The sequence below is a fragment of the Balaenoptera musculus genome, chromosome 12 (assembly GCF_009873245.2).
Source record: "Balaenoptera musculus isolate JJ_BM4_2016_0621 chromosome 12, mBalMus1.pri.v3, whole genome shotgun sequence".
Taxonomy (NCBI): domain Eukaryota; kingdom Metazoa; phylum Chordata; class Mammalia; order Artiodactyla; family Balaenopteridae; genus Balaenoptera; species Balaenoptera musculus.
Window position 1 is genome coordinate 73,683,716 of NC_045796.1, and position 18,611 is coordinate 73,702,326.

General features: G+C 47.1%; 2 protein-coding genes across 4 annotated transcripts in view; one reads left to right on the forward strand and one right to left on the reverse strand.

Moving 5' to 3' along the window:
* Window positions 1–5,435, reverse strand: RWDD2A (RWD domain containing 2A). Of its 2 annotated transcripts, none has more exons than XM_036870993.1 (3): window positions 5,352–5,435; window positions 4,101–4,318; window positions 1–3,049 (listed from the first exon to the last, which is right to left on the reverse strand). In XM_036870993.1, exons 2-3 carry the CDS (start codon window positions 4,299–4,301, stop codon window positions 2,372–2,374), a joined length of 879 nt encoding a protein of 292 aa, XP_036726888.1. In that variant the 5' UTR covers window positions 4,302–4,318; window positions 5,352–5,435; the 3' UTR covers window positions 1–2,371. The 2 variants fall into 2 exon arrangements, with proteins under 2 accessions (XP_036726888.1, XP_036726887.1); XM_036870992.1 differs by having other exon boundaries at window positions 2,140–3,049; window positions 4,101–4,443; window positions 5,352–5,405.
* Window positions 4,442–18,611, forward strand: part of PGM3 (phosphoglucomutase 3) — a 27,114-nt gene continuing 12,944 nt past the window's right edge. Inside the window, exons 1-4 of one of the 2 annotated variants that reach the window (XM_036870990.1) lie at window positions 4,442–4,997; window positions 7,034–7,239; window positions 9,105–9,289; window positions 11,971–12,038. In XM_036870990.1, the coding sequence (XP_036726885.1) occupies window positions 7,036–7,239; window positions 9,105–9,289; window positions 11,971–12,038 (457 nt within the window). In that variant the 5' untranslated portion in view covers window positions 4,442–4,997; window positions 7,034–7,035. Of the gene's footprint in view, window positions 4,998–5,488; window positions 5,611–7,033; window positions 7,240–9,104; window positions 9,290–11,970; window positions 12,039–18,611 lie in introns of those variants that run through there. The other variant, XM_036870989.1, reaches the window with a different exon arrangement.

An 18,611-nucleotide genomic window follows, 5' to 3' on the forward strand; every position in this document is an offset into this window, starting at 1 on the left:
TATAATGAGCATCCTTTCCAAATAACCATTTAAAAATATAATGTATACATCATCAGGATTCTTGAATTACAAGCAATAGAGACTGATTCTGACTTTGAAGGAAAAAAGGGGGCAGATGTTAGGTAGCTCAAAGGAGGTTTTGGCCAACTGAGCATTCAGGAGGGTGGCATTAGGGATTCAAGCAGCAAGAGCTCAAAACCATCTCTCTGGGAGGCTGCTAGAGGGCAGCTTGATTCCAGTCACTTCTCCTCCCAGAGAAGGGGCATTTCACCAGAGTAAGTGTGTGTGTGTGTTTGGGGAAGGTAGGGGAGGTGCTGGCTCCTATCAGGCTAGGCAAACAACACCAGAAGTGTATCTACTATACATACAAGCCGAGCTTTGAATTATCATTACGTGTGTATATATTTTTTCTATGAAACCTACATTTCTATTATTAGTGCTTCTGATAGGAAAAAAGCATTGGCACATGCTCCTATTGGACCTGTCAAAGTAGGTTCTGAAAAATTATCATCAGAAAGAGCTCCAGAAGCAGTAAAGCATTCATAAACCAGAATTTATTCCCTTCATTTGAGTTATGTAAATAATTTTTGTTCCATATTCTTTAAACTTCTCTCTCTGTGGCTGGCTACTTTTGCTCATTTAATCATAGAAAACCCTCTCCGAGTGGCTTAGGCACATATTAGGTGGATGGCATCTATTCCTGTCTCAGTTCAAAGGGAAAAAAGTTAACGGGGTTACATCTGTTTAGGGCCTGAAAACTTGTGAATGCTAATTATACTTCTTATGGCCTTGGGGAGATTATATGGGAAATTGAACTCCTATACTATGTTGTTTTCAGTCCTGGTAAAGATGGAGAAATGAGTCTTTGGCAATGTCAGTCCTATTTCCTCCCTTTGTATATAGGGAAAGTGAGGCCCCAGCTTGAGTCCCAGCCACGTGCAAAGCCAGGATTAACACATGCATCGGCAAGGCGGATAAGCAGGCAAGGCGGGCCCACGACAAGAGCCTTGGTTTGAGGGTCTGAGTTGCGCCGTGAAAGGAGACTCATTCTGAGGAGCTAAGAGGAGCGCAGGGAAGGACAGCGTGGACCGTGTTCCCAGGCCTCATGGTTAGGAGAGTCAGCTTAGTGCAGGGTCTGCGGTTTGTCACGTCCTGGCCCTGCCCGGACATGTGTCTGCATCCTAGACACAGACTAAAACCAGACACCAGAATGGACCGTTTCATCGAAGATTCTGTAAGTGCCACCAGCACACGCAGGAATTTTGGCATCTAACGTCATCACGAGATGGGGAGTGAAGCACCCCCTCCATGTCCCTACATTTCAGCACCCAGCTTTGGTGTTCTGAGGGGACCAGGACATCAGTGGGGTGCTCCCCGGGAGAGGGCGGTAGTAGCTAAAGAGAGAGTGGGAAACCAGAGGAAGCTGCAGAGAGGCAGCTCACGACCTCATGTCCTCCCTTACTGCAGGTGAGACTCCCAGAAATTCCTGGAGAGGGGTAGATGCTTTGTAATAAAAAGGTTTGGCAAGAGCTGCTTAAATAGGAGCTATTATCGTTAAAATAAACTCTCATTTTGAAGAAGGCAGGTGAAGCTTGTGGAGCTTGAAAGTTTCAGAAGAGATGGCAGTGACATCACCTTTTGTCCTCTAGGAAGGTGATGGTACAGGGCCATCCACACTGGTCCTCTCCCAAACTCCTTGCCCCACGGAGCGATGCGAACTGGCACAGGGACGAAGACCCATGCGCACTACTGGTGGGGCAGCGTGGACCAGAAACCACATCTTGTTCTGTGGAGAAGAGCCCAACCAAGAACATTGGTGCATGATCCTTAGTACCGTCAATCAACCGATGTAACAACACGGCGTGGTGTCACCACCATTACAGTTAGGATTTGGCTTCATGAAAAGAAAAAACCCCCAACAGGGAGTTTAAGTTAAAGTGAGAAACGTGGTGAACACGTGCTCTCTCTTTGTTCTCATTTTAAACTTGACTTAGAAAAATGTGGGGTGTCACCTGCATGCTAGCAACATGAAAAGGAGAAATGTTATTCATATTTGTGAGTTCGGAGCTGCAATTTGACGACTGCCATTAAACTGGGCTTTGGACTCCTTTTTAATCAAATTGGCTTCACTGGTTTAACTGACAGGTTTTTATTAATTTACCATTAAATAGCTTTCAATTAACACAAGAACATAGAGGTAACATCACAATTGCACTGTTATAAAGTTAAAAGCCTTCTGTGTTTCATTTCCAGGGGAAAATGCTGGAGCTACGTTCCCCACAGATGATGCTTAACTGGTCCTTTTATTTTGGTCTTATTAACAGAAATACTAACTTAGCGAGATTACAAGCATAGGTCTCTTAATAGCTTCCTAGGAGTCAGAACTTTTGCTTTCGATACCAAATAATATCTGGAAAACATGCTCACTTTTGTGTTTTTTGAGAAATTCTAAGAACTGGCCCAGATTCATGTGATAGTCATTCCTTAAGCCATAGTCACCATGGGCCTCAAGAAGTAATTCTTCAAAAGAATGGAAAAGGCGCAGGTCCTCCCCATTTCCTTCTGTTTCGATACTCTCGGCATGCTTACAGGAAATGTGCTTCCAGTTGGGATACCTAATTGTGTGCCAGAATTCCTCACAGTGCTCTTTGAAGCCTTCCACGCAGATTATCCCCGGCTTTCCCGTCATGCAAAATCCTGTCACGTCTAACCTTTTCCCGACATCCAGAATCTTTTTCCGTAGGTCCTGCTGATATATATGGTGGCTGTAGATCCACATTCGCAGGAATGTGTTCTTGACCGGCTTTGCTTGCGTAGACGGTTCGTACATGAGCTTCCTGTTCAGGAAGTAGGAGGCACTGTTGTCCTGCAACCACTGGATGGCCGCACACACACAGAGCTCACCTGGGTCAAAAGTCCCTACGTAAGAAGTGAGACCTTTGTTGAGAAGGAGCTGCTGTTGTCTGTCGAGTTCGGATGACCGTCCGAACAGCTGCAGTGCTGCATAGGGGTAGCTGTGAGGCATGGTTACTTGCAAGTCAATTTTCACCTTGAAATGAAAATCAAATAGATTTAAGTACCGTAAAATCACGTAAGCTAGTTTATCCGTGGTCACTGCACGATGCTGATCAATGTCATAGTTACTGCTACTATTACGTGTCAGCTCTGCGCCAGGCACGGCACAACCTTCCAAACACAATTTTCCATACATAAATTCCTTCCATGTATGCATTCACTCATTCCCATGTTCATCCAACACCTACCATGTGTCAGGTACCCTATGCTGAAATAAAGAAGTGAAGAAGCTAGACACTAGTTCTGCCCTTCATGGAAAGAAGCCGAGAGCCTAGTGAAGGAGACAGACATTAAGCAAGTAATTATACACAGCAAGTATTTCATTGCAAAGGTGAGAAGCATTGCCATAGAAAAGTACAGGGATCCACTGAAAGGTGGAACCAGAGCGAATGCATCCAGCCTGGGGAGCCAGGGAATCCCTCTGAGGGAATGACGACCAGAGGCTGACTGGGAAGTAGCTAGCACAGCGGTTCTCAGATGCCTGGTCCACTTTGTTACTCGGGCTATGCTAACGTTGCTGGAGATAATGGATCAGAAGGTGAAGGTGAATTCATTTTCAGAATTTAGATTTTCTATCTGTATTTGCTGTCAGTGTCATGGTGCCATCAAAGAAACGGTCATTCACTCCTTAAAAGCCAGTTTTGCTAAAGACAATATTTAGATTTGTGAAATCATATGTATAAGATAGTCCATACTACAATAGCAAGATTGGTAAAAATGGATGAGTGAATAGAATAATAATGGCAGTAGAAGACTGCAAGATGTGTTTAATAAAAACACTAGGCATATTTATAAAAAAACCCCACAAAACACTAGGCATATTGGTATCAAAGGTGTGCATATGTATGTAAAATTCAAGATCTTTATTGAAAACAACTTACAGGGCATCCCATATTTTGCTAGAATATTCCATATATGCATCTGGAATATTCTCTATTTGCTTCCTGGACAGGAAGCTCAGGTTCCAAGTGTTTCCAATATAAACTGGGCACCTGGCAACAATTAAAACCACTCAGGGCACCTACCTTGGGCTCCTCGATCTGGAGTGTAATCACAAATTCGATTTTTGGTGGCAGTGCCTCCCTTGTGCCTTCCAAATATCTCTTTATATTCGTCAGGGCATTGACATCTTCAAGTTTTACTTCTCCTTGGTTAGGAAACATAGAAAACAGCATTTCCATCTCCAGCAGCTGAAGTTGAAGGCATTCCTTCATTGAAGCGGACATGCTGACTTGAAATCAACCTGTCAGGAAAACCGGAAGGGCCCAGGGACACTGGATTTGTAAACGTCGGCGGTGTCCAGAGGAATTTCCTGCAGCTCCCTTTTCGTGGAAGCAGCTTTGCAGGAGCGCTATTACGCGTCGAGAGCTAAGGGCACAAACCGGGACACTTACACTCTTCTGCTTTACCTCCTGGCCCCCAAATCTAGTATACACGACATCCTCCAAGATACGTCGTTAAAATTCAGATTCCCAGTCCCTTTATCCCCAGCCCCCGCTTCCGATCTGGATCAGGGAATCCGGACTCTCAACAAGTGTTCCGAATTATTCCGTTGCAGGTGGTTGGGCAACCACCACCTGCAGACGCTCTGCAAGCCTGTATTCTGGGAAAGGCGAGGGGCCCAGCCTCCGAATCCCACCCAGGTGTCGGGCTTGGGCGGAGCTGGCAGCTGCGGCGAGGGAAGCCCGCAGTGCCGGCGGGGCGGAGCTCCGCCTCCCCCGGCTCCCGGGTCTCCGGGGCCCAGCCGCGCTCCACGCCAGTTGCTGCCCCTCAGCCCCAGCGCCACGAACGCCTCCCGGGTGGGCCTTTCCGCCTTTCTCGGGAGCCACCCTGGCCCCGGGCGGCATCCTGTGAGTCCGGGCGATTTGGATCCACCTGGCCTCTGCCCCGAGGGGCCCAGGCTTAGTGAGGGGGTCTTACAGGTAAATAAATAAAATGACGTTTCGTGCGAGCTGGGGCGGGGGGATGGGGAAGGGGGCGGGGCACGAGAAGGCTCCACAGAATCAGACGTTTGGGAGATGAACCTCGAGAATCGACAGGGGGATGCGGGAAGCCGGGTGGCGCTCACTGGGGCCGGGACCACCTGGTTAAAGGCCTCATATCGGGGCTGGTACCCTCCATCCAGGACCACTTGGAAGCCCGGCTTCCCAGGAAAGCGGGACCTGCCACCCTCTGAGACCCGAATCTGGAGTCAGGGGCTGCGTATCTGCCGGTCGCAGTGCTCTGAGGGCCCGCGACCCTCGGCCCCAACCCCCGGGCCACCGCGGGGGCCTCACCCTTCCCGGTCATTCAAAGGAAACAGCCCCAAGCCCTCTCGCAACGCGGATCCGCAGTTCCGCAGGCGCGAGCCGCGCGTGACCGGCAAGGAGGCGGGGCCTGGCCCGCGGAGTCTTCCCCCGCTGTGATTGGCTGAGGGGCGGGACGACGGGCCGGAAGCCACGCAGGGCCACGTTGCAGATGCCGACTTCCCTAGTGTGGTTCCTGCCTAGTTTGGTTCCCCCCGCCGCCGCGAGGGAGGTGGTCCGCGCTGTGGAGGTGAGAGGGGGGTGGGGGGTGGGTCTCCCGGCAGAGGTGAGCGGGGCCCCGAGGCTTGGCGGCGAGAAGGGGACCTTCGGGTCCGCAGGGGTTCGGCCGACAGCCAGGTTAGCGGGCCGGCTGGCGGACCGACTCGCGGGCCGCGCGGGACACACCTACTCGCCACCGCGGCTCGGGAGCGGGCTGGAGGCGCGGGCCCGAGGGTCTCGAGCTGGGGAAGGGGTCTCGTCCATCACCTAGGTGGGGACCTCAGGGCTGGGTGCCAGGAAACGTGGGGCGATTCGGGGGCTGGGAGGAGAGGGGAACTAACGAGGTGCTGAAGACTGAACGGAGGGAAGTTCTTAGCTTTTTTAGAGTGGACAGTTTGGACTTGAAAATACTTTCAATAAAAGCCCTTCACATACTCTTTGAAAGTAGTTTTAGGACCTAAAACGCATGAAAGGGTGGAAACATTTTATCTTGACTCTTTCTTTTTTTAAAGACTTTTTGGACGTAACAGCTGGTTTACGCCCTTAGAAATAATCACGGTACATTGACGACTGGTCACTTTTTAATAAAACGTCTTCATGCTTGTGAACTAGATTTGATCGCTCTAGACCAAACTAAATTAGCGTCCTGAATGCCAGCTTTTTCCAGCTGGACAAAAGCAAACATTTAACTTTTGTTCATTGACGCAGTGAAGGACAATAAAGAAAAGAAGAGTTGGAAGGCCCAAGTTCCACTTAAAGTTGGAGTATCCCAGAGAAGGAAGTACTAGCAGGCTAAGGGCTGATGTTTGATTTTTTAAATGAAAGGTAAAAGGAAGATGTTGCTAGTTTCCGAGCTTAATTTAGAAGGGTGTCCTGATCCTCCCTTATGAAAATACAAAAATCCACTGCAAGGTGTATCGGGAGGTCTGGGCGGTCTTGGAGAGGAGGCTTTGCTTTTCCTTTGGGAATAGGTCTCTGTAGCCTGGGAGGAATAGCAGAAGAACTACACAGATTTCCCAGATATTTTGTGTATGCAGCCCCAGTCCACTGGAGAATGTGACCTTTGGCCTCAGTCTCTCAGCAGCTTCCCATGTAAAATTTAGGTTGTTTAACTGATACCCAGAATTAAGTTTTCCCATTTGTAAAATGATATGATCCCTTGTAGGATTCTCTGAATCTAGGTGTAGAATCTTCATTTTAGTTGGGAATGGACCATTTTAAGTTTGCCTTGGGTCCAGGAATTGTTGGGGACAGTCTCATTTCTGTCCTGAAGTGAACAATACAGGTAATGCTAACCTCCGGGACTTATTCTACCATTTTTTTCCTCTCTCAAACATAGGATTTTTGGGGGAGGTTCAGAATGAGGCAGATCTATTAGTTTGGGCTGGCAGTTTTTGAACCAGATGGTCCTTGAAAGATATCTTATGCCTGAAAAACATTCCTTAATTTTGTAGACATGGATTTAGATGCTGTTACAAAGCAGTCAGCATTACATGCCAAGCCTGATGGACTCACTCTTCAATATGGGACTGCTGGATTTCGAACGAAAGCAGAACATCTTGATCATGTCATGTTTCGAATGGGATTATTAGCTGTCCTGAGGTCAAAACAGACCAAAGCTACTATAGGAGTCATGGTAACAGCATCACACAATCCTGAGGTAATGCATTTAGTGCTCCGATACAGCAAACGTTTATTTGCAAGACCAAACCTTAGTTTCTGAGCACTTTGATCCAAAGTACAAATTCTAATTCTAGGAATGTGCCTTCTCATTGCTATATGCCTTTACTTTTGAAACATCTCTTTTCTTAACAAGTGTTCATTTAGCTCATGACTCTTTAAAGGGTGTGGAGAGAGTGAAATGAGATGGTCATTTTTTTGGAGCGTGTCCATATTGAGAAGTAACAGAATGTCCTTCCAAGTTAGTTGTATTGAGACAGCATCAGTAATAAAAAGTGTTGCCTCTGTTAATTTAGCAGAGATTAAGGAGATTGGAGGCAAGCTGGGGGAGGGGAGAGGGCAAATATTTGAGAAGACTTAGCACAGTTTGAAAATTTTCACACAGCTTTTCTATAGCTAGGGAATAGTTTCCCGTTCTGAGTGAACAGCCAAACACGTGGCTCCAGGGATCCAAAGGTGAGCACTGGGCAGAAGACTGATGAGGCCTGATGGGTCTAGTGTTTACGACAATTAAGTTTCTTAACACAATTTAACCATCATATTCTTTTTTTTAAATTTTTTTTATTTTTTAACTTTTAAAATTTTTTTATTATTAATTTTATTTATTAATTTAATTTATTTATTTGGCTGCGTTGAGTCTTCGTTGCTGCGCGCGGGCTCTCTCCAGCCGCGGAGAGCGGGGGCCACTCCTCGCCGCGGTGCGCGGGCCTCTCACCGCGGTGGCCTCTCCCGCTGCGGAGCACGGGCTCCAGGCGCGCGGGCCTCAGCAGTTGCAGCACGTGGACTCAGTAGTTGTGGCTCGCGGGCTCCAGAGTGCAGGCTCAGCAGTTGTGGCGCAGGGGCTTAGCTGCTCCGCGGCATGCGGGATCCCCCCGGACCAGGGCTCGAACCTGCGTCCCCTGCATTGGCAGGCGGACTCCCAACCACTGCGCCACCAGGGAAGCCCTAACCATCATATTCTGTACTGGCCTATAACTAATACGCCGCTTCTGTTTGGTTGCTTGGGCGCGAGACTTTTGCCTTCGTAGCTAAATCAGCAGCAGGTGAAGGCTCTGTGGGTTAGTGAAGGATTGTAACCTCCTCCCTTCCCACCCCAAAACAAGAGGATGTTGCTTATTCAACTTCTAAATGTGGATCACTCTGAAGGTGTAAGTGTCTACATGGCTAAATCACCTTAATTGCTTAATGATTTCTAGACAGAACCCCACATTTATTGTTAATTTCAGAAGCACCACTTAAAACAATTCTGAGCCATTTCCTTCCTTTGGCATTCACTCTGAACTACACTTTATTTCTTTCCAGAAATTTGAGCAGACCAGAATTGCGCGTCAGTTTTCAGCTTCTGTACCACCCACTGGTTGACACGCTGGCCAGTATGTTCTTTGAGTCCAGCCATAGCGAGAAGGATCTCCAGGGGTCCTGGGTCTGCTGCAGTTGTGCCTCATCAGTTAATTGATGGTGAATGCTCAGATGACAGCCTTTTAAAACAGCTAGTGTGGCACCGTGGCTGTTGGATTTAAGAGTCAGATGGACTTGATGTTTTGATATCAGAACTGACACTAGCCGTATGAACGTAAGCAGATTACTTGCTCTGAATCTCAGTTTCCTCCAAGTAAGACTGGGGTAGCCATAGGATTCTTAGTTAGATAGATAACGTGTGTTGTGAGGTTTACTGAGGTGATGTATGTGCAGCACCTAGTGCAGCGCCTGGCCTTCGGTAGTGGTCACCAGTGAAACTGCCCGGCCAACACTGTCTTTTGTTGGGGGGAAAGCAGCTTGGGTTTACTTCCTCACCTCACCCTCACGACTCTGCACCGATGGCTTATTATTTGTTTTTCTTTCAAGGAAGACAATGGTGTAAAGTTGGTTGACCCTTTGGGTGAGATGTTGGCACCGTCCTGGGAGGAGCACGCTACCTGTTTGGCAAACGCTGAGGAACCAGATTTGCCGAGAGTGTTGGTGGACATCGGCGAGAAAGCGGCTGTGAACCTGCACCAAGATGCCTTCGTGGTGATCGGTAGAGACACCAGGTGCCCATCGGAGCTACGGGTGAAAGCTGCCTGGGAACACCACGTAGATGGTTGCATCTGTTTTAGCACCCAGGACAAATCAAAAGAGTCGAGTAAAGTGGAACTGCCCTGAGAGGCTTCTCCACGTCCTGGTCTTTTCAGTAAGGATGTAGGAGCTCAGTGACCACTGCAGCTTGGGCTTTGGAGTCTGAGCCCCAACTCTCACACTTACTGTACGGGTTGAGTAGGTCACTTAACCTTTTGGAGCTTACCTTTGCTCACCTGTACAACGTTGATGATGAGCCTACATCATGCAATCCTTCCTGAGGATTACATGAAGTAATACATGCAACACACCTGTTTCCTGGCACAAGAGAAGCACTTAGCAAATGTCTCCCATCCCTTTACTTCTGTGGGTTTACGTTTTTCCCCCATAGAGTAAGAACATGTGATTGTAAGTCATTATTTTTAGAGATTTAGTTTATAACCTGTGTTATTGTTGGTTCATAGATCATTTTTCCCTTGCTGGAGTTCATTGGAAAGCATTAACCATCTATATTATTTCTACGCATTTGTCACGTTTGGCAGCTCTTACCTTCCTTTACAAAAAGGTGTTATTGTAAAATGTTAGATTAAAAGTGTACTTTGAAACAGAAGCATTCTCTTTTGCATAAGATCTGGTTTTAGCCAGAGATTCTTTCTAAAGGAAATTTCTACTCAGTCTCCGAATGGCTTAGACTGGTGTTTTACCCTTAGTGTGTTACCAGAGGGACTTCCAAATACCATTGTTTGTGGATTTATAGGTAGCAGAATAGCCAAGTGACTTATGTTCTGAAGCAGATTATTATCTCACAGTAAAGTCTTGCACATGTATTGGGTTGGCCAAAAGGTTCATTCGTTTTTTTCCGTAAGATGGCTCTAGTAGCTCTTAGTTGTCTTTAACTTCACTCGAAACAGTTTTGTTAGATTGTATGTGACAGCTGTCATATCAGCGTGCATTTAAAAAAAGACTTATCAAAATTGGTGAATTTTTGTGTAGCCATTTTAATATTGAAGATGGAAGAAAAACAACATTTTCGGCATATTATGCTTTATTATTTCAAGAAAGGTAAAAATGCAACCGAAACGCAAAAAAAGACTTGTGCAGTATATGGAGAAGGTGCTGTGACTGATCGAATGTGTCAAGAGTGGCTTGCAAAGTTCCATGTTGGAGATTTCTTGCTGGATGATGCGCCACGGTTGGGTAGACCAGCTGAAGCTGATAGTGATCAAATTGAGACGTTAATTGAGAACAATCACTGTTATACCACGCGGGAGACAGCCGACATACTCAAAACATCCAGATCAAGCACTGAAAATCATTTGCACCAGCTTGGTTATGTAAACTGCTTTGAGGTTTGGGTTCCACATTAGCTAAGTGAAAAAAAACCTTCTTGACCATATTTCCACATGTGATTCTCTACTTACACGTAATGAAAACGTTCTGTTTTTAAAACGAATTGTGGTGGGCAATGAAAAGTGGATACTGTACAATAATGTGGAACGGAAGAGATCGTGGGGCAAGCGAAATGAACCACCACCAACCACACCAAAGGCCGGTCTTCATCCAAAGAAGGTGACGTTGTGTATAGGGTGGGATTAGAAGGGAGTCCTCTATTATAAGCTCCTTCCAGAAAACCAAATGATCAATTCCAACAAGTACTGCTGCCAGTTAGACCAACTGAAAGTGGCACTCGATGAAAAGCGTCCGGTATTAGTCAAGAGAAGATGCATGATCTTCCATCAGGATGCTGCAAGGCCGCATGTTTCTTTTGATGACCAGGCAAAACCTGTTACAGCTTGGCTGGGAAGTTCTAATTCATCCACGGTATTCACCAGACATTCATTGCACCTTCGGATTTCCATTTATTTCGGTCTTTACAAGATTCTCTTAATGGAAAAAATTTCAGTTCCTTGGAAGACTGTAAAAGGTACCAGGAACAGTTCTTTGCTCAAAAAGATAAAAAGTTTTGGAAAAGTGGAATTAATGAAGTTGCCTGAAAAATGGCAGAAGGTAGTGGAACAAAAGGGTGATTACATTGTTCAATAAAGTTCTTGGTGAAAATGAAAAATGTGTCTCTTATATTTACTTAAATACCGAAGGCACTTTTTGGCCAACCCAGTATTTGCCTCTTAACCTATTACTTAGTTTAAATGATATAGAACATCTTTTTCTACAAGGCAGTCATATATCTTACATATCTTATTTTCAGATAGATAGAAAAATAATTTATTCTGACGTTTTAGAATGAAAACTAGATTCTGTACGCTTGGTGGTTTAATACCCAGCCCTGGGTTATGCACGCTCTGTGGTTTCAATATTTATTGTTACTGTTCTCAGGCAGCGGATGTGTTGTTACAATCAAACTTGAAAAGGTATTTGGGTAGGTTAATTAGTGTATCCTTTATATCTATTTCCTAAATGCATTTAAAAGCCAAACTCTTTCCAAGAAATATATTGTGAAAGGCTTAATGGAAAATGCTTATGCTTTACCCGTATTATCTTTTCAGAGCTTTCAGGCTTGGCAGGTTTCATTTAGTTCGAATACAATGGACTTGTTATTCTGAAACTGGTAGCACAGAATTTCTGCATTTGCTTTCAGAACTAGCAGCTCAGTTGGTCTCGGGATGGGATGTAATATTTTCTTCCTTTTCTTTCCTAGGCCCAGCAGTGAGAAACTTTCACAGTCTGTAATAGACGGTGTGACTGTTTTAGGAGGTCAATTCCATGGTATGTATTTATCCTGACTTGCAAGTTAATCTTTAAAAAAGTTTTTTAAAAATATCACAAAATAAATATATATTTAATTTAGAAAAGTTTGAAGCTACAGATAAAGTTAAAAAAAAATGGACTCCTAGATATAAACTACTAGCTTTTTAAAAAATTATTATTTATTTATTTTTGGCTGTGTTGGGGTCTTCGTTTCTGTGCGAGGGCTTTCTTCAGTTGCGGCAAGTGGAGGCCACTCTTCATCGCGGTGCGCAGGTCTCTCACTATCGTGACCTCTCTTGTTGCGGAGCACCGGCTCCAGACGCACAGGCTCAGTAGTTGTGGCTCATGGGCCTATTCGCTCCACGGCATGTGGGATCTTCCCAGACTAGGGCTCGAACCCATGTCCCCTGCATCGGCAGGCAGATTCTCAACAACTGCGCCACCAGGGAAGCCCTAAACTACTAGCTTTTTAAGTTAAAAAAAATTAAAAAAAATTTTCTGGGCTTGCGTATTATATTTTATCTGTAGGAGATAATATGTAGGCAAGGCTGATCTTAGACAACTTCCTTTATAAGGCTGAATTTCCTGATATAAAAACCCCTGAGGGGACTTCCCTGGTGGTGCAGTGGTTAAGAATCCGCCTGCCAATGCAGGGGACACGGGTTCGAGCCCTGGTCCAGGAGGATCCCACGTGCCGTGGAGCAACTAAGCCTGTGCGCCACAACTACTGAGCCTGAGCTCTAGAGCCCATGAGCCACAACTACTGAGCCTGTGTGCCACAACTACTGAAGCCCACGTGCCTAGAGACCATGCTCCGCAATGAGAGAAGCCACCACAATGAGAAACCTGCACACCGCAACAAAGAGTAGCCCCTGCTCGCCACAATGAGAGAAAGCCCCCGCGCAGCAACGAAGACCCAACACAACCAAAAATAAATTAGTAAATAAATTTTTAAAAATGTTTACCAAAAAAAAAATAAGCCCTGAGGTAACTTGAAGATGTTGATTCCGGGGAGTTTTTGTCAATATCAGGTATTCCTGAATAGCTGATCACGTGTGGAGTCAGCTGTTAACAGGTCAAATAATGATGGAAAATATCTTTGACCTACTTGTAATCATGATTTGAAGTTGTGACAGGTGTTTTTTCCTGTTGTATCAACTGAAGAAGAATTAAGTGCCACAAAACAGGCTGGAATCCTCTTCTCACGTTGGTTGTGCACCATGTGAATGCAGTGACTCCACTGTGCTTGGAGGTGAATTTTCCTGGAGTCAGACCTCTCTCATTTAAGATACCTTCTCTTGATCCCCTCAACCTCCTGTGTGTTCCCTCATTCCCGGTTAACCTGGCCTCTTCCGGGACTCACCTGGTTTGCTTCTCTGTTTGCTTTTCTCATCATTACTAAGCCTACTCAGCCTACATTACTAAGCCGGTGAGCCTCGTCCTTGCCTCTGCAGGGAAATGTCTCCCCCGACACTAATCTGCTATAAAGCGGGAATTGACCTGGGGCCCGGGCTTCCCGGGGAGTGTTTGGTCAAGCTGCAGGGATCCTGTGGGCCTCTGGATACAGCGTGCTGTGTTACCTGCACGTGCGCTTTTCTAGGGAGAGGGGTCATAGCTTTTGTCAGATACTCAAAGGGGTCTGTGATCTAAGAGTAACACTCAGAATTTATATTTTAAAGTTTTTATTTCCGTTGATGTCTGTGAAGAGACATCAACTGAAATAACATCAACAGTCCACACTGTGACCTCTCCCTTTCTTTAACTTCTACCCCCTTGGCCACTGCTGTGTACTGGTCTTGTCCACGGGCTCCTCTTGTGTCTCTCCTAACGTGGCACTCCTCACTTCTCGCTTTCCTTCTGCCTCATTTCTGAATGAGTGTCTTCACTGCCACAGCTCCAGCTGCATATGTTCTTTTATTCACTTGCTCATCAGCTGATCGGCCATTTTTGACTACCTGCTGCATACAACCCTGCAGGGGTCTGGTTCACTGTGCATCACAACCTACAGTAAGAAACCGATTTTGTGTCATGACATGTCTCTAGTGTGCTTGCGTGTATGACTGAAGTGAAAGTTTCAGTGAACTGTACTTACCCATACTCAGTGACATGTGTTCATCTGTTTCGTTAAAAAAATGCAGAAATGGTGGCTGGGTCTACTAAGTAGGTTCCATGACCTGTTGACAGGCTTGGCCTGAGGTTTGAAAGCGTTGGTCTGAGTGATGTCTCACCCTGCCCCAAACTGTGTTCTTTCTGTCATCCCCAGAATGGTTGACCTTTCCAGTACCGTCATTCTATCTCTAGAACCATCAGTTTTCTAGGATTTTAATCTAGAAAAATTTGAGAGTGATTTTTTTTTTCTTTTCTTTAAACCTTTTGCTCAGTTCTGTCCTCAACTTAGTGTATTTCAGGAAATGAACGACGGTTGATGTGGCTGCAGCACAGAGAGACTGGGGGAAGCTAGTAGAAGATAAGGTTAGGGAGGTAAGCAGGGGCCAAGTCATTCCAAGCCTTACAGGTCGTGGTGAGAATTGGGGCTTTACTCCAAATGCAGTGGGACTCTGTTGAAGGGCTTTATGCCAGAGAATAGGATCACATTTTCACTTTAAGTCCCTTTAGCTGTTGTGGGGGGAGGGGGGGAGAGAGAGGGAGGGGAGAGAGAGGGAGGGAGGGGGGGAGAGAGAGAGAGGGAGGGGGGAGAGAGAGAGAGGGGGGAGAGAGAGAGGGGGGGGGGAGGAAGAGATGAGGGAGAGAAGGAGGGGGGAGAGGAGGAGGGGGAGAGGGAGGAAGGGGGAGGGGGAGGGGGGGGGAGGGGGGGGAGAGAAGGGGGAGAGAGGTGGGGAGAGAAGGGGGGAGAGGGGGGGAGGAGGGGGAGAGAGGGAGGGGGAGAGGGTGGAGAGAGGGAGGGTGGAGAGAGAGAGGGGGAGAGGGAGGGGGAAGAGAAGGAGGGGGGAGAGGAGGAGGGGGGAGAGGGAGGGAGGGGGAGAGAGGGAGGGGGGGGGAGAGGGAGGGGAGAGAGGGAGAGGTGGGGGGAGAGAAGGAGGGGAGAGAGGTGGGAGAGAAGGAGGGGGAGAGGGGGGAGAGAGGGAGGGGGAGAGGGTGGAGAGAGGGAGGGTGGAGAGAGGGAGAGGGAGGGGGAAGAGATAAGGAGGGGGGAGAGAGGGAGAGGAGGAGGGGGGAGGTGGGGGGAGAGAAGGAGGGGGAGAGGGGGGAGAGAGGGAGGGGGAGAGGGTGGAGAGAGGGAGAGGGAGGGGGAAGAGATAAGGAGGGGGGAGAGAGGGAGAGGAGGAGGGGGAGAGGGAGAGGGAGGGAGGGGGAGAGAGAGGGAGGGGAGAGAGAGGGGGGGGAGGGAAGGGGAGAGAGGGGGAGAGGGAGGGGGAGAGAGGGAGGGGGAGGGAGGGAGGGGGGGGAGAGAGGGAGGGGAGAGAGAGGGGGAGAGGGAGGGGGGAGAGGGAGAGAGAGAGGGAGGGGGAGGGGGGAGAGAGGGAGGGGGAGAGAGGGGGGGGGGGAGGGGGGGGGAGGGGGAGGGAGAGAGGGAGGGGGAGAGAGAGGGAGGGGGGGAGGGGGGAGGGGAGGGGGGGAGAGGGAGGGGGGGGGAGGAGGAGAGGGAGGGGGGAGAGGGAGCGGGGGAGGGGGGGAGGGGGAGGGGGGAGAGAGAGGAGGGAGGGGGGGAGAGAGGGGGGGGGAGGGGGGAGAGAGGGAGGGGGAGAGAGGGAGGGGGGTGGGGGGAGAGAGGGAGGGGGGAGAGAGTGGGAGAGGGGGGAGAGAGGGAGAGAGGTGGGGGGAGAGAGGGAGTGGGGAGAGAGGGAGGGGGGAGAGAGAGGGAGGGGGGAGAGGGAGGGGGAGAGAGGGAGAGAAGGAGGGGGGAGAGAGGAGGAGAGAGGGAAGGGGGAGAGAGGGAGAGGGGGAGAGGGAGGGGGAGAGAGGGAGAGAAGGAGGGGGGAGAGAAGGAGGAGAGAGGGAGGGGGAGAGGGAGGGGGGAGGAGAGGGGGGGACTGTGCAGTAGTTCGTGCAAGACTGATGCTAGTGAGAGAAATGGAAAAAGGTGGAATTAGTAATGAATTCAAAGGATTTTGTGATACGTGGTGAGGCTAGAGCTGTGAAGAATGGCTTCTAGGTTTCTGGGTTGTTCCGTGGAATAGATAGTGATGCTTTTTACTGAGTAACTGTCTATAATAGTCATTTAGTAAATGTTTATTTGGTAATTTTGATATCGATCACAAAATCCTTTTGTTTCATCCTTCAGTATGTGTCTTTGGAATATGGTTTTTCTCTCCTTACACAATTCCATTAAGCTAGTCTAAGCTCTTACTCACTTTTTTTGAGCTTTTCCACCTCCTCTCACCTAATCCTTATACCGGAGCCAAAGTTGCCTTCACAAAATACCGTTTCTGTTACCTAACTGCAGGGCTCAAGAACTTAAAGTGACTTCTTGCTTCCAGTCCAAAGTCTTGTGCTTGCCTTTGAAGACCATTGAGGGATTTCGTCACGGAATATTTATTGGATCCTGGTCCACTTTTGCTGTTCTCTTGCTTCTTGCTTATGGTGCCTTTCTTGTGTGTTTAGCTGTTTTTGACTGTAAGCTGTTTGTTTTCTGGGAAAATTATTTGTGGGACATTTTTGCGGTTTATGATAAAGGTGTATTTCCCTGGCTGAGTTTAGTGTTTCCTTCTGCTGGGGCCTGGGGGTACTACCTGGCCGGTGGGTGACAAGGTTCTTTGATGCCAGGGCTCTTCTGGATCCTGTGTTTATGTGAATTTGAACTGGGTGTCCGTGGGAGGCCTGTGCTTGTGGTGACAGCTCTTCGGGGTGGGCTTCCCCCTCTGCTCTGCTCGGCGTCAAGACAGCTTTCTGGGGAGTAGGCCCTGGGGGCTGATTCACTTCTCACTCACTCTTGCACTGAAGAGTAGTCCTTTGTGGTTTTTTTTTTTAATTTAATTTTTATTTTATATTGGAGTATAGTTGATTTACAATGTTGTGTTAGTATCAGGTACACAGCAAAGTTATTCAGTTACACGTATACATATATCCATTCTTTTTCAGATTCTTTTCCCACGTAGGTTATTACAGAATATTGAGTAGAGTTCCCTGTGCTATACAGTAGGTCCTTTTTGATTATATGCTTTATATATAGTATTGAATAGTATGTGTATGTTAATCCCAAACTCCTAATTTACCCCTCCCCGCCACGTTTCCCCTTTGGTAACCATAAGTTTGTTTTCTAAGTCTGTGAGTCTATTCTGTTTTGTAAATAAGTTCATTTGTTTTTTTTTTTGTTTGTTTGTTTGTTTTTAATTTTATTTATTTATTTTATTTATGGCTATGTTGGGTCTTCGTTTCTGTGCCAGGGCTTTCTCCAGCTGTGGCAAGCGGGGGCCACTCTTCATCGCGGTGCGCGGGCCTCTCACCATCGCGGCCTCTCTTGTTGCGGAGCACAGGCTCCAGACGCGCAGGCTCAGTAGTTGTGGCTCACGGGCCCAGTTGCTCCACGGCATGTGGGATCCTCCCAGACCAGGGCTCGAACCCGTGTCCCCTGCATTGGCAGGCAGATTCTCAACCACTGCACCACCAGGGAAGCCCCTCATTTTTTTTTTTTTGTTTTAGATTCCACATGTAAGTGATATCATATGATATTTGTTTTTCTCTGTCTGACTTAATCATTTAGTATGATGATCTCCAGGTCCGTCCACGTTGCTGCAAATGGCATTGTTTCATTCTTTTTTATGGCCGAGTAGTATTCCATTGTCTATATGTACCACATCTTCTTTATCCATTCCTCTGTCGATGGACATTTAGGTTGCTTCCATGTCTTGGCTATTGTAAATAGTGCTGCAGTGAACATTGGGGTGCTTGTATCTTTTCGAATTATGGTTTGAAGAATAGTCCTTTGGGGCTTCAGCCTCATGAGAGCCTGTTCCCCCAGTTGCACATCTTAGACCAGCATGGACTGTTTGCACTGAGAACCATTGCTCAACTTCCTGTTTAGAGGAATGTCCTCAGAGCAAAACTGGCTTCCCTTAGCTCACATCCTGGAGTTCTCTCTTCATGTAAATTTTGGCCTAATTCCTTTGTAATGTTGGTACTGTAATAAAAAGAGATTTTTCTCTTATTCAGCATTTTTGGTTGTTTTTGGGAGGAGGGTTCATCTGAATTACATAGTTTGTAATGTTACCGGAAATAGAACTCAGTTTTTACTCTTCTACGTTGCTTTATTTTTACACTGCTACCCGTCTATACTAAATGATTGGTTTTTGCTATCAGTAGTAGTTCATATTTTTTTTAGAACCAAGTATGTGTCCAATGTGTGCCTTTTCCACCACCAGTTAATTCTGACACTATCTACCTGGAATTAGGGTCACGTCCCACAGGTTAAGGGCTCAGTGCCACAAGCCTTGCCCCTCCCCCCTTCAGATGCCAGTCACCTGGGCTGCTTTTTTAAATTAATTAATTAATTAATTAATTTATCACTTGGGCTTCTGACAGCCCTCTCCTTGGGGTCGATTAATTTGCTTAGATAGGCTCATAGAAGGAAATATTTTACTTACTAGATTACAAGTTTATTATAAAGGGTATAACCCAGGAACAGCCAGATGG

Bases quoted from the DNA above. Each gene is read 5' to 3' on its own strand.
- RWDD2A (XM_036870993.1), bottom strand. From the start codon at position 4,301: ATGTCCGCTTCAATGAAGGAATGCCTTCAACTTCAGCTGCTGGAGATG. The intron at 3,050-4,100 runs GTAGGTGCCCTG...TTTCATTTCAAG, and splicing joins TCCAGATCGAGGAGCCCAAG to GTGAAAATTGACTTGCAAGT.